The sequence below is a fragment of the Symphalangus syndactylus genome, chromosome 18 (assembly GCF_028878055.3).
Source record: "Symphalangus syndactylus isolate Jambi chromosome 18, NHGRI_mSymSyn1-v2.1_pri, whole genome shotgun sequence".
Taxonomy (NCBI): domain Eukaryota; kingdom Metazoa; phylum Chordata; class Mammalia; order Primates; family Hylobatidae; genus Symphalangus; species Symphalangus syndactylus.
The window spans coordinates 24,643,636-24,658,710 of NC_072440.2; the positions used below are offsets into that span (position 1 = coordinate 24,643,636).

At 44.3% G+C, this 15,075-nt stretch overlaps 1 protein-coding gene across 3 annotated transcripts in view; it reads left to right on the plus strand.

Moving 5' to 3' along the window:
* Nucleotides 1-15,075, plus strand: part of TMC7 (transmembrane channel like 7) — a 75,270-nt gene that overhangs the window by 29,701 nt on the left and 30,494 nt on the right. For all 3 annotated transcript variants that reach the window (XM_055253812.2, XM_055253813.2, XM_055253811.2), the window contains exons 4-6: nucleotides 3,657-3,824; nucleotides 5,156-5,238; nucleotides 11,104-11,249. In XM_055253812.2, coding sequence (XP_055109787.2) covers nucleotides 3,657-3,824; nucleotides 5,156-5,238; nucleotides 11,104-11,249 — 397 coding nt within the window. The remainder of the gene's footprint in view (nucleotides 1-3,656; nucleotides 3,825-5,155; nucleotides 5,239-11,103; nucleotides 11,250-15,075) is intronic.

Below are 15,075 nucleotides of genomic sequence, written 5' to 3' on the forward strand. Positions count from 1 at the left end.
GGATTAAAATATTGTTATTAGTTGGCTTGGGCTGCCATAACAAAATACCGCAGACCGGATGGCTTAAAAAACAGAAACTTTTTTTCTCATAGTTTTGGAGGCTTGAACAGGCCTTCTTGCTGTGTTCACGTAACCTGTGCTTTGAGTGTGCTCTGAGAAAGGGTGCAAACGGTCCAGTGTCTCTTTTTATAAGGACACTAATCCCATCATGGGGCCCCACTCTCAAGACCTCATTGAAACCTAATCACCTCCCAAAGGCCCATCTCCAAATACTATGACACTGGGGGTTAGGGCTTCACCATATGAATTTAAGAGTGGGGACACAATTTGGTCCATAGCAAGTATGCAAAAATTGGAAGTTGTGCCAAAATACAAAATTAGCCAGGCATAGTGGCTCATGCCTGCTATAATCCTAGCACTTTGGGAGGCTGAGGCAGGAGGATCACTTGAGCTTAGGATTTTGCGACCAGCCTGGGTGACACAGTAAGATCCTGTCTCTATTTAATCTAAAAATAAAAATGAAAATTAAAAAAAAAAACAAAATATAAAATTAGAAACATTAAAATTTTTTTTTTTTTTTTTTTTTTTTTTTTTTTTTTGAGACGGAGTCTCGCTCTGTCACCCAGGCTGGAGTGCAGTGGCGCGATCTCGGCTCACTGCAAGCTCCACCTCCCAGGTTCACGCCATTCTCCTGCCTCAGCCTCTCCGAGTAGCTGGGACTACAGGCGCCCGCCACCACGCCCGGCTAATTTTTTGTATTTTTAGTAGAGACGGGGTTTCACCCTGGTCTCTATCTCCTGACCTTGTGATCCGCCCGCCTCGGCCTCCTAAAGTGCTGGGATTACAAGCGTGAGCCACCGCGCCCGGCCAAACATTTTTTTGATTATGTATTTTATTTTATTTTTTGAGATGAAGTTTCGCTCTTGTTGCCCAGGCTGGAGTGCAATGGTGCGGTCTTGGCTCACTGCAACCTCTGCCTCCCAGGTTCAAGTGATTCTCCTGCTTCAGCCTCCCAAGTAGCTGAGACTATAGGCATGTGCCACCAGGCCAGCTAATTTTTGTATTTTTAGTAGAGACAGGGTTTCACCATGTTGGACAGGCTGGTCTTGAATTCCTGACCTCAGGTGATCTGCCTGCCTTGGCCTCCCAAAGTGCTGAGATTACAGGCATGAGCCACCACGCCTGGCCAGGATTATCTATTTTACAGCAAACATTTTTCAAACATCTCCCCAAAACTGCTAAAATGGAAACTTTGTGAGGTTTGTAAGGAATGTAGTAGGATAAATAAAGGAAATGATTGTCTCCATTTACTATTTTAAGACCTATAAAATACAATTGGCAATCTATACAATGAACTACCTTTTTATTGTTGTTTTATTTGGAGAATATAACATATTTCTAAAAGGCTTCTTGGCTCATTTAAGACTTCGACCATGCACTCATACTTTTTCTCTTGAGATTTAGGTGTAACATTATGTTTGGAGCAAAATAATAAAAGCTAATTGTTATTGAGCATTTACTATGAACCAGGCATTGTGTTAAGCACTTTACTCATTACCTCAGTTAATCTTCAAAGGAAACTTTCATTTAGGTACTTGTCATTTGCATGGCTCAGAGAGTTTGAGATCTTGTCCAGGTTCACTCAGTGGGGTGAGGCAGAACCAGGGTTTGAACCCAAGCATTCAAGACGTAGAGTCCAAGGTTTTAGCCACTGTGTCTAGCTCCCTCTCTTGCGAAGTGGTAGGCTTTCTGGAGATTTTCGTTCAGAAAGTGGCTTGTGTGGTAGAGGGTAGATTCTCCCTGGGAACCAGGATTTTGATTTTCTCTGCAGTTGCTCTATCCCTGTGATTTCTTGGCTGGGTAGGTGCTATCTGACATGAAGTGCAGGTGTGATAAATTTCTTGCCTCTGGCAGATTGCTAAGTATTAGAGAGTGGCAAAAAACTGTGGGTATCTTATATCTTCGGTCTCCAGTAATAAGTTCTTTGCTCCTACCAAGAACAAGAAGCCATCCTGGCTCTTCAGAATGCTTTCTGTCCTCAGCAATTTAATCGTTATCTAGCAGAAGGTTGGTTTTCTATTTGCAAATCAATCAATGTAATTTACCACAAAACAGAATAAAAGAAAAAATTATATGATCATCCCAACAGATGCAGAAAAAGCATTGATAAACTTCAGTTCTCATTTTTAGCAAATAAGAAATACATAAGACCTTTCTTAATTTTGATTTTAAAAACCTATAAACATTATACAGCAAACAACATACTTAATGATGAAATATTAAAAGCTTTTTCCCTGAGATTGAGAATGAGAAAAAGGTGCCAATTATCACAGATTCTGTTCAAAATCATCCTGGAAGTTCTAGCCAATGTAGTAGGATGGGTGGGGGAAAGGATAATAATTGGAAAGGAAGAAATAAAATGCCATTTTTTTGGCAGATGACAATGATATGCATGTAGATAATTAAAAAGACAACTATTAAAATTAATGTTAATGTAACAAGGTTTATTGTTAAGTTAAAATGTCTCTATATAAAATGAATTGTATTTCCATATACCAACAACGAACATTTAGAAACTGAAAATTTTTAAATGATACAATTTACCACAATATCAAAAATGTCAGGGCCAGGCATGGTGGCTCACGCCTATAATCCCAGCACTTTGGGAGGCTGAGGCAGGTGGATCACGTGAGGTCAGGAGTTCGAGACCAGCTTGGCCAACATAGTGAAACCCCGTCTCTAATAAAAACATAAAAATTAGCCGGGCGTGGTGGCTCATGCATATAGTCCCAGCTACTCGGGAGACTGAGACGTGAGAATTCCTTGAACCCAGGAGGCAGAGGTTGCAGTGAGCTGAGATCATGCCACTACATTCCACCCTGGACAACAGAGTGAGACTTGGTGTCAAAAAAAAAAATAAAAGTTAGATATCTAGGAATATATCTAAAGAATCATATGCAATAATTATACACAGAAAACTATAAAGTATTATTGAGAAAAACTAAGGAAGACCTAAATATACCATGTTCATAGATCAGAAGACTTAATATTATAAATATGTCACTTCTCCTCAAATTGACCTATATATTTTATGTAATCCCAATCAGAATCTTAGCGGATTGTGTGTGAAAATTAAAACACTAATTCTAACGTTTGTATATAAATGCAAAAGACCAAAGATATCTAAGACAATCTTGAGGAGTAACAAAGCTGAAAGATACCATATATCAAGTCTTACAAATCTGCAGTAATTAAGACAGTCTAGCATTGGTGTAAGGATAGACATGTAGACTCATGGAACAGGATAGAGTTCAGAAACAGATTCATACATATATGGTCAGGTGATTATTTCCAAAAAAGACAGCCAATAAGTGGTGCTGAATCAACTAGAAATTCATATAAGGAAGAGATAAATACTGAGCCCTCCCTCATACCATTCTCAAGTGATTAATTCAAGATTAATTGTAGATCTACAGGTGAAAAGTTAAAACACTGGAAGATCTAGTCTTAAAGCTAACAATTAAAAAAATAATAAAATGTTTCTTCCTTCTTCCAGCTACTGATTCCTCCAGCTTCAGCTTTTGTGGCTGATTGAATCTATGATACGTAGTGTGTCAGTACCCCTGGTCAATGATGTCCGGGTTTGTTTTTTCCAGGGAAATTTGGCACTGGGATTCAGTCCTATTTCTCCTTCTTGAGATTCCTGGTGTTGCTGAATTTGGTGATATTTCTGATCATCTTTATGCTGGTTTTGCTCCCAGTCTTACTCACAAAATACAAGATCACCAACAGCAGCTTCGTGCTCATTCCTTTCAAAGACACGGGTGAGTGTAAGGCCTGGTTTACTATGAAGTGTGCTTGTTTTTCACCATGTACCTTGCTGCAATGCTTCCTTTGTTAAGAACCTTTATTCTAATTCTTGGGCGACTGTATTAGTCAGGATGGTCTAGGTTATGCTGCAGAGACAAGTGACCCCATAATGCTCACACTGCTATGGAATAACAGCATGCAGGCATGACAGCATAACAGTATGAGATTGTAAGTGAGAAATAACCACAAAGGTTCATTTCTCACTCACAGTCCATGTCCACTATGCACTCTGGAGCCCAAGCTGGTGGAGCAGCCTCTATCTGGAGCATTGATAGTCACACATACAAGCAAAAAACAAGCTCTACATGCGGACTTACATACAAAATATATAAAAAAGACGTATTCCCAGATGTGTGGGGAGAATAGTGAAGGAAACCGAGAAGTAGAAGGAGAAAGAAATGTTACTGTATTGGACACATTGGGGTTTAGACTGAAAATGGCAAATCACAAATACACAAACATATCTATGTGCAAATATGCGAATATATATGACATTTCTAAATGTAATATACATATACAGTCATGTACCCCATGTCAATGTTTCAATTAACAATGGACCACATATGCAATGGTGGTCCCCTAAGATTATAATACTGGATTTTTACTGTACTTTTTCTTTGTTTAGATATGTTTAGATACACAAATACTTCACATTGTGTTGCAGTTACCTACAGTGTTCAGTGCAGTAATGTGCTGTCCAGGTTTGTAACCTAGGAGCAATAGTCCATACCATACAGCCTAGGTGTGTAGTATGCCATCCCATCTAGGTTTGTGTAAGTACACTCCATGAAGTTTGCATGATGAAAGTGCCTAAGGACATATTTATCAGACTGTATCCTCCTCGTTAAGCCATGCATGACTGTACATGCTTATACACATAAATTGTGAAAAACAGGCAGGCTATGGCCGGGTGTGGTGGCTCACGCCTGTAATCTCAGCACTTTGGGAGGCTGAGGTGGGTGGATCACCTGAGGTCAGGAGTTCAAGACCAGCCTGGCCAACATGGCGAAACCCTGTCTCTACTAAAAATACAAAAATGAGCCAGGCATGGTGGTGAATGCCTCTCATCCCAGCTACTTGGGAGATTAAGGCAGGAGAATTGCTTGAACCCAGGAGGCGGAGGCTTCGGTGAGCCAAGATCACGCCATTGCACTCCAGCCTGGGCGACTGCGCAAGACTCCTTCTCAAACCAAACAAACAAACAAACAAACAAAAAAAAAAAACAGGCAGGTTATAGAGACTGTAAAACTGTTTCCACTGACATTCTGGTTTTTGTTTTTTACAGATATACAGTGTACAGTCTATCCAGTAAGCAGTTCTGGACTTATTTACTTTTACAGTTATATCATAGACTTGCTTTCTGGCACTGTGAGTATTTAACATAATATTTTCTTTAGCTCCTCAATCTACTAAAAATTGATTGATTTAAAGATCAGTTTCCCAAATTTCTGCAGTGAGAGCCAAACACAAGTGTTGGTTGACATATGTACCAGTAAATGAAACAGGATTTGCAGTTACCTCATCAGAAAGAACAATGTTCACCATCGCCTGCTAGAATGTCAGGAAATATGCTTTGCCACTTTCAGCCATTGGCCTTTTTCTAGTCCTTTCTTTTTATTTATTACTATTTTTTTTTGAGATGGAGTCTCCCTCTGTTGCTCAGGCTGGAGTGCAGTGGTGCAATCTCGGCTCACTGCAATCTCCGCTTCCCGGGTTCAAGTGATTCTCCTGCCTCAGCCTCTCGAGTAGCTGGAATTACACGTGTGTGCCACCATGCCCAGCTAATTTTTCTATTTTTAGTAGAGACGGGGTTTCACCATGTTGGCCAGGCTGGTCTGGAACTCCTGACCTCAGATGGTCCACGCTCCTTGGCCTCTCAAAGTACTGGGATTACAGGCGTGAGCCACCGTACCGGCCTCTAGTCCTTCAACCTTGGTATCGATCTGCAACAAAATACCGAGGTCCCCCATAGAAAGAAGCTTCAGTGAAAATGAACCCAGATAGAATGTTTACAATTTCTCTGACAGTGATAAACCCCAACATTTTGGAGTCCCAGACTGGGTGGATGAAAGACATAGCTCTTCTTTCCAGAAATTACACACAGGGACATGTGCGATGCACAACCTCACACTTTCAGATGATATGCACATATACCTGCATATCATGTACATGGGCATATGAAGATTCTCTGAGATCCCTTATAAGTCAATCACAGGTTAACATCCCCCACCACCACCCCAACTCTAAAATGGAATTAATCTCTTTGCTTTTATGGTAGTTGTAAAAGGTTTTTATTATCGCCTTCTAAAAAAATGATTTTGGCCAGGTGCAGTGGCTCACACCTGTAACCCCAACACTTTGAGAGGCCGAGGCAGGAGGATTGCTTGAGGCCAGGAGTTTGAAACCAGCCTGGGCAACATATCTCTATACAAAATAAACATAATTAGCTGGGGGTGGAGGTGTGCACCTGTAGTCCCAGCTACTCTGGAGGCAGAGGTAGGGGAATCACTTGAGCCCAGAAGATTGAGGCTGCAGTGAGCCAAGACTGCACCACTACACTTCAGCCTGGGCAACAGAGCAAGACCCCATCTTAAAAAACAGATTTTGTGGTTTTTCATTTTTTTATTTCACTTTTTTCAGCAAATAAGATTGCAGCTATGAAAAGTGGCCATCTTTGCCCTTTAGACTAGGGTTTCTCAAACTTGGCACTGTTGATTTTTTTAGAGATAGGATCATGCTCTGTTGCCCAGGTTAGAGTGTAGTGGCACAATCATAGCTCACTATAATCTCAAACTCCTGGGCTTAAACGATTTTCCCAAGTAGCTAGGACTACAGGCGTGCACTACACTTGGCTAATTTTTAATTTTCTTTCTAGAGATGTGAGGTCTCACTATGTTGCCCAGGCTGGTTTCAAACTCCTGGCCTCAATGAAGCCTCCTGCCTCAGCCTCTCAAAGTGTTGGGGTTACAGGTGTGAGCCACTGCACCTGGCCAAAATAATTTTTTAGAAGGTGACAATACAAACCTTTTAGAGCTACCATAAAAGCAATGAGATTTTGGCTAACACGGTGAAACCCCGTCTCTACTAAAAATACAAAGAATTAGCCAGGCATGGTGGCGGGTGCCTGTAGTCCCAGTTACTCAGGAGGCTGAGGCAGGAGAACGGCATGAACCCGGGAGGCAGAGCTTGCAGTGAGCTGAGATCGCGCCACTGCACTCCTGCCTGGGTGACAGCGAGACTCCGTCTCAAAAAAAAAAAAAAGAAAGCAAAGTTCGGATCAAATCCCAGAGCTGCTATTAACCCCATTTCTTTAGATTACATCCCACAAGAAAAGTTTCTGTTTGTGAAAAAAGAAGTTTCTTCACATGCTGTAACCTTCTCCCTGATAGGAAAAATTTTATAGGAGAGTTAGCTGTGCTTGATTATAGATGTTCAATAAAGTAAGCATGATAACATTCTGTCTGAAAGAGAACTTTCTGCAATGATCTGGAGAATGTGGACCTGTGCTGTATAACAGTGGAACCACTAACTCTTTTTTGTTTGTTTGTTTTTTGAGACAGAGTCTCGTTCTGTCGCCCAAGCTGGAGTGCATTGGCGTGATCTCGGCCCACTGCAACCTCTGCCCCCTGGGTTCAAGCGATTCTTCTGCCTCAGCCTCCCAAGTAGCTGGGGTTACAGGTGCCCGCCACCACACCCAGCTAATTTTTGTATTTTTAGTGGAGACAGGGTTTCACCATGTTGGCCAGGCTGGTCTCGAACTCCTGACCTCAGGTGATCCACCCACCTCGGCCTCCCAAAGTGCTGGGATTACAGCCGTGAGCCACCGTGCCTGAACTTTTTTTTTTTTTTTAAAGACAGAGTCTCACTCGGTCACTGAGGCTGGAGTGCAGTGGTGCAATCTTGGCTCACTGCAACCTCTGCCTCCTGGTTTCAAGCAACTCTTGTGCCTCAGCCTCCTGAGTAGCTGGGATTACAGACATGTGCAATGACACCCGGCTAAATTTTGTTTTTAGTAGAGATGGGGTTTCATCATGTTGGCCAGGCTGGTCTCGAACCCGTGACCTCAAGTGATCTGCCTGCCTCAGCCTCCGAAAGTGCTGGGATTACAGGTGTGAGCCACTGTGCCCGGCCCAGAACTACTAACTCTTGAGCACTTGAAATATGTCTAGTGTGTCTGGGAAACTGAATTTTAATTTAATGTTATTGTTAATAATCTAAATGTAAATAGGCACAAGTGAAAGAGGGCCAGAGAGATCAAACAGGGGCTCATTTTTCTTGAAAACAATTGAACCAAGCTCATTATCAAATCAGAAAATATTTTCCAGGCCCAGCAGACCTTTCCCCTGTAATTGTTACATTATTTTGAGGGAGAGGTTGGTGATAGCCCTGATATCAGCCCTTGGCAGTATAAACAGGTTTCTTCTGGTTGGACATGTATTTATGGCCTTTGGGAGAGTTGAAAGGAGAATGGAGCCTTCTGCTTCTACTTTTTCTTTTCCAGTTAACAGATGACTTAATTACCCAGATAATATAAGAATGCACGGTTGTCTTGTATAATTTTAAAATACAAATATGCACAATTGTATAATGTAAATATGCTCAGCTTCAATAAATTTGTTTTAAGAAGACACACATACACACAAGAATGCACAGTTGTCATGAAAAATACAGAATTTATAGAGTAAAAGTGAAAATATCCCTCCCCAGAGGTCACTGAACATTTAACCCCATGGTATACAGCCTACTTGACCTCTGACCTTTCTCTGTGCACTCACATGGTCTTGCTTGATATTTCATAATATGGATTTTTAGTGTTCTAGCCTGATCTCTGTATGGACATTCAGATTTCCTCTCATTTCCTTCCTTTATAAGCAATGCTGTAGGGAACCTCTATGTAATACCTACCTACAATGTTTCTGCTATATCTGTTCTCTTCTTCACTCTCCTGGAGTTTTCCTGTCTCCTTGGATGGAGGCAGGAAATCATTTGAGGAGTTCAATCATTCCCACCATAAGAAGTCAGTCAGCTGGGCACAGTGGCTCACCTGTAATCCCAGCACTTTGGGAGGCTGAGGCTGGAGGATCGTTTGAGCCCAGGAGTTGGAGACCAGCCTGGGCAACATCGCGAGACCATATCTCTACTTTTTTATTTAAAAAAAAAAGAAGGAGAAGAAGTCAGAGAGTTTTCTGAGCCACCAGGCCTTACTATTCTTCTTCTTCAAAATTGTTTGGCTCTTCTTCTGGGTGTGTTGTGATTCCATATGAATTTTAGGATCAGCTTGTCAGTTTTTCTATAAGGCAGCCAGCTAGGATTCTAAGGATGATGTTGAATCTGCAAATCACTTTGAGGAATTTGGCATAGATCTTCTGATCCATAAACATGGGATGTTTTCTGTTTCTTTAGAGCTTCTTTAATTATTATTATTATTTTTTTGAGACAGAGTCTCGCTGTGTTGCCCAGGCTGGAATGCAGTGGTGTGATCTTGGCTCACGACAACCTCCACCTCTCGAATTCAAGTGATTCTCCTGCCTCAGCCTCCCGAGTAGCTGGGAATGCAGGCACGTGCCACCATGCCTGGCTAATTTTTGTATTTTCAGTAGAGACAGGGTTTCACTATGTTGGCCAGGCTGGTTTTGAACTCCTGACCTCGTGATCCACCTGTCTTGGCTTTCCAAGGTTCTGGGATTACAGGCATGATCCACCGGCCTGGCCGAGATTTGCACTTTTTTTTTTTAATTTTTAAATTTTATTTTATCTATTTATTTATTTTTGAGACGGAGTCTTGCTCTGTTGCCCAGGCTGGAGTGCAGTGGCGCGATCTCGGCTCACTGCAAGATCCGCCTCCCAGGTTCACACCATTCTCCTGCCTCAGCCTCCCGAGTAGCTGGGACTACAGGCGCCTGCCACCACGCCCGGCTAATTTTTTGCATTTTTAGTAGAGACAGGGTTTCACCGTGTTAGCCAGGATGGTTTTGATCTCCTGATCTTGTGATCCACCTGCCTCGGCCTCCCAAAGTGCTGGGATTATAGGCGTGAGCCACCATGCCCAGCACGAGATTTACACTTCTTTAGTTAAATTTAGTCCTAATGTTTTATTCTTTTTTTTTTGAGACGGAGTCTCGCTCTGTCGCCCAGGCTGGAGTGCAGTGGCGCAATCTCGGCTCACTGCAAGCTCCGCCTCCCGGGTTCACGCCATTCTCCTGCCTCAGCCTCTCTGAGTAGCTGGGACTACAGGCGCCCGCCACCATGCCCGGCTAATTTTTTGTGTTTTTAGTAGAGACGAGGTTTCATCGTGGTCTCGATCTCCTGACCTCGTGATTCATCCGCCTCGGCCTCCCAAAGTGCTGGGAGCCACCGCGTGAGCCACTGCGCCCGGCAATGTTTTGTTCTTTTTGATGCTATGGCACATGGAATTTTATTCTTAATTTCAGTTTTGGCTTGTTATATGTGCTTTTTTTCTTTCAGAGACAGGGTCTTGCTCTGTTACCCAGTCTGGAGTGCAGTAGCACAATCACGGCTTACTCCAGCCTCCCGAGCAGCTGAGACCATAGCCATGCACCTCTATGCCTAGCTAATTTAAAAAAAAAAAATTTTGTAGAGATAAGGATCTCTCTATGTTGCCCAGGCTTGTCTCAAACTCCTGGGTTCAAGTAATCCTCCTGCCTCGGCCTTCCAAGGTGCTGGGATTACAGGTGTGAGCCACCACGCCCAGCCACCTGTGCATTTTTTTTTTTTTTTTTGAGCTAGAGCCTCACTCTATTGCCCAGGCTGGAGTGTAGTGGTGTGATCTCAGCCCACTGCAACCTCTGCCTCCCGGGTTCAAGCGATTGTCCTGCCTCAGCCTCCTGAGTAGCTGGGGTTACAGGCGCGCAACACCAGGCCCGGCTAATTTTTTTGTATTTTTAGTGGAGACGGGGGTTTCGCCATGTTGGCCAGGCTGGTCTTGAACTCCTGACCTCAGGTGATCTGCCTGCCTCGGCCTCCCAAAGGGCTGGGATTATAGGCGTGAGCCACCTTGCCCGGCCCACCTGTTCATTTTTAATGCCAGGGTTTTATCAGTGCTTTATTTACCAAACACTGAGTACTCCCTGTGCTTCTGGGGCTGTTCCAGTCTCTGGGGATACAGAGAGGAAAGGGGACACTGGAACTTGTGTTCCTTGAGGCAGGGACTACTCTTCTGGTTCCCTGCAGTGAGCTGACCAGTCTGACCTCATGCTCTTGGCTTCGTTTCAGGGTTTCCTGGAGGAAACTAGCCTCTTTTACGGACATTACACCATTGATGGGGTGAAATTTCAGAACTTCACCTATGATCTGCCCCTGGTGTATTTGCTAAGCACAATCGCCTCCCTGGCCCTGAGCCTTCTTTGGATAGTGAAAAGGTAAAGTCTGCCTTTGCATTCTCTCTGAATTACCCTTGATGGCTGGAGGCTATTGGAGATGGGAGCTCTGGGAGCCATTGCCTAAAGGATGAGTGGAGTCCAATGGTGGGTTTTGTGGGGAAGGGCTTGTGAGTACATTGGCAGCTGAAGAGACCTGGGAGAAATAGAAGTCAGGATTTGGGATGGAGTAGCAGACTAGCAGACTGAGGTTCTTTTTTTTTTTTTTTTTCCCAGACAGAGTCTTTCTCTGTCACCCAGACTGGAGTGCAGTAGCGGAATCTCGGCGCTCACTGCAACCTCTGCCCCCCAGGTTCAAGTGATTCTTGTGCCTCAGCCTCCTGGGTAGCTAGGACTACAGGAACGTGCCACCACGCCTAGCTAATTTTTGTATTTTTAGTAGAGTTTGGCCAGGCTGGTCTCGAACTCCTGACCTCAGGTGATCTGCCCACCCTGGCCTCCGAAAGTTCTGGGATTACAGGTGTGAGCCTGGCCTGGGGTTCTCGACTCAATCATTACTGAACACATCTGGCAATCCCACCCCACTGCACACATACCCCTTCCTTTGCTTCGGTGTGTATGTTAACTAGGTCTCTACTGGGTTGTAAGTAGGAGAAACCTAACCCTGAGGGTTATTGAGTGGCTCACAGATCCAAGGAAGGGAGGAAACTCAAATTACAGGAAGGACAAAGATGGAGCCATGGCTTAGGAACAACATCAAAAGCAAGAATCCCTCGTCTTCAATTCTTTGGTATAGTGGTGCCTTTCTTTTTTTTTTTTTTTTTTTGAGACGGAGTCTCGCTCTGTCGCCCAGGCTGGAGTGCAGTGGCGCAGTCTCGGCTCACTGCAAGCTCCGCCTCCCGGGTTCACGCCATTCTCCCGTCTCAGCCTCTCCGAGTAGCTGGGACTACAGGCGCCCGCCACCACGCCCGGCTAATTTTTTGTAGTTTTAGTAGAGACGGGGTTTCACCATGGTCTCGATCTCCTGACCTCGTGATCCGCCCGCCTCGGCCTCCCAAAGTGCTGGGATTACAAGCGTGAGCCACCGCGCCCGGCCGCCTTTCTTAAGTGGTGGGAAATAGGGCATCTTATAGTTTGCATCAGCCTTGACCTCCTGGGTCACAGGTGCAGAAATCCTTAGAAGAGACTTGTTATGTCTGCTTCATTCAGGTTCCCAGCCCTGACCCTTCCACCATGGCCATGGGGAGCAGTGTGTCTGCGATGAGCCGCTGGTAGTTCAAGTGCTCAGCACTGTGCTCCTTCAGCTGTGGCCAGGGTCTAGGGTCCTATGACAACATGGCTTTTCCTGTGGGAGACAAGTGGTTTAGGGAGAGAAAGCAATTCCCAAGGAAAGAGAAGAGTATTAATTTCCTTAACAAACAACAGGTACAAAAGGTACAATGACCCAAACACAATAGAAATTTTATTTCTTTTTTATTAGCTGGGCGTGGTGGCACACACTTGTAGTCCCAGCTACTTGGAAGGCGGAGACAGGAGAATCACTTGAACCTGGGAGGCGGAGGTTGCAGTGAGCCAAGATCGTGCCACTGTATTCCAGCCTGGGCGATAGAGCCAGACTCTGTCTCAAAAACAAACAAACAAAACAAAAACAAAACCTGTATTTCTCTTTTACATGACAGTTCTGGGTAGGGGCATAGGTTAGTGTGGTAGAATTCATCTTACAGTATTCTAGGACTAAAGTTGACCAAAGTTCAGCCATCTTCAGCATGTGGCTTCGAAGTTTCTGCCGAGGGATGGGAAAGGAAAATGCATGGAGGAGAACCATGAGGATGGTATTTATAGGCCAGACCAGGAAGTGGTGTACATCACTCACATCCCATTGGCTACAGTTCAGTCACATGACTATAGCCAACTGCAAGGGAGGCCGGGAAACATTGTTCCTGGCTGAGCAGCTATTACCCAGCAGTGACACTGTATTATAGAAGGTGAACCACAAATTTCTGATGGACAGCTTGCCATCTCTGCACCAGGGGGGTTGCCATCTCTGCCCTAGTATCATGGATGGGCCTCTTTCTTGCCTACATGATTGTCCTCGTGAGAGCATGCACAGTGTTGTAAGCCATGGAGCTGCAAAGCTCCTTATTACAGGTGCAGAAGAGACTAGGGTGCTGCAGATAGATTTGGCCCTCCGTAAGGACCAGGATTCACCACTGCAAAGAAAACCCCAATGCCGACTGGGCACTTGTATCCTGAGTCAGAAAATCTATGAGATGAACGTGAACTAGTGAGCGTCCATCCCCCACCCAAATGTACTATGTACAAATGAGAAGCAGCCTCAGGCTGCTTTTGAGGGGCAAAGAGATGCTTGGTAAAGAAATATTGGTTGATTGGGTTTCCATGATTGTGCCAGGGGAGATCCAAGTTTTATGGACCTACAGGCTAGACAATTTGGAAGTGCCATCTTTAAGACAAAGAGTATGAAAATATGCTTTGTAAATGATTTAAAAAAAAAAAAAAAACCCAAATAAGACCATAGGAACACATTGCTAGAGTCTTCCAAAGCCTTGGAAGGGGCCCTGAAGAATGAGTAAGGTTTTTTGTTTTTGTTTTTTTTCTTTTCTTTTCCTTTCTTTTTTCTTTTTCTTTTTTGAGATGGAGTCTCGCTCTATCACCCAGGTTGGAGTGCAGTGGCGCGATCTCAGCTCACTGCAAGCTCCGCCTCCCGGGTTCACGCCATTCTCCTGCCTCAGCCTCCTGAGTAGCTGGGACTACAGGTGCCTGCCACCACGCCTGTCTAATTTTTTTGTATTTTTAGTAGAGACAGGGTTTCACCGTGTTAGTCAGGATGGTCTCGATCTCCTGACCTTGTGATCTGCCTGCCTTGGCCTCCCAAAGTGCTAGGATTACAGGCGTGAGTCACTGCGCCTGGCCATGTTTTTGTTTTTTTTCAAGACGGAGTCTTGCACTGTCACCTAGGCTGGAGTGCAGTGGCGTGATCTTGGCTCACTGCAACCTCTGCCTTCCGGGTTCAAGCAATTCTTCTGCCTCAACCTCCCAAGTAGCTGAGATTACAGGTGCACACCACCACGACTGGCTTAATTTTTGTATTTTTAGTAGAGATGGGGTTTCACTACATTGGCCAGGCTGGCCTCGAACTCCTGACCTTGTTATCCACCCAACTTGGCCTCCCAAAGTGCTGGGATTACAGGCATGAGCCACCATGCCTGGCCAAATGAATAAGGTTAGTTGCACAGCGAATCTACCTATGAATCTTGTTCAAGCTCAAGGCCTTGATTGCTTTCTGGGGAAGGCCATGGAGGGAGGGCTGGGTGTGATTTAACGGGAGAAAGGCCTGCTGTAGCCCAGGAAGTGGATGTGCCACAGAGTGACAAAGAGTATGGACTCTGTAGGCCCGAGACCATGGGTGGAATGTCAGTTCACCTCTTTGAGCCTCATTTTCTTCATCTGTGAAATGTGCATACCTGGAAGGGTTGTTGGGAGGATCAACAAACTAGGCAGGTGAATGAACAGCTCAGCACTGTGCCTAGCACCTTATAGACATTTATTAATTACAGTTATCATCATCATCATCATTATCACCAAAGTAGCACCAGTTCTGCCACCTAACTCTCTGGATATAGGGAAATAATTTTCCTTCCTCTGGATCTTAGTTTTCTCATCTATAAAATGTAGGTCTGGGTCAGGCACAGTGGCTCATACCTGTAATCCTAGCACTTTGGGAGTACAAGGTGGGTGGATCACTTGAGCTAAGAGTTCAAGACCCACTCTGGGCAACATGGCAAAACCCTATTTCTACAAAAAATACAAATAATTAGCTAGGTGTGGTAGCATGTACGTGTAGTTTGAG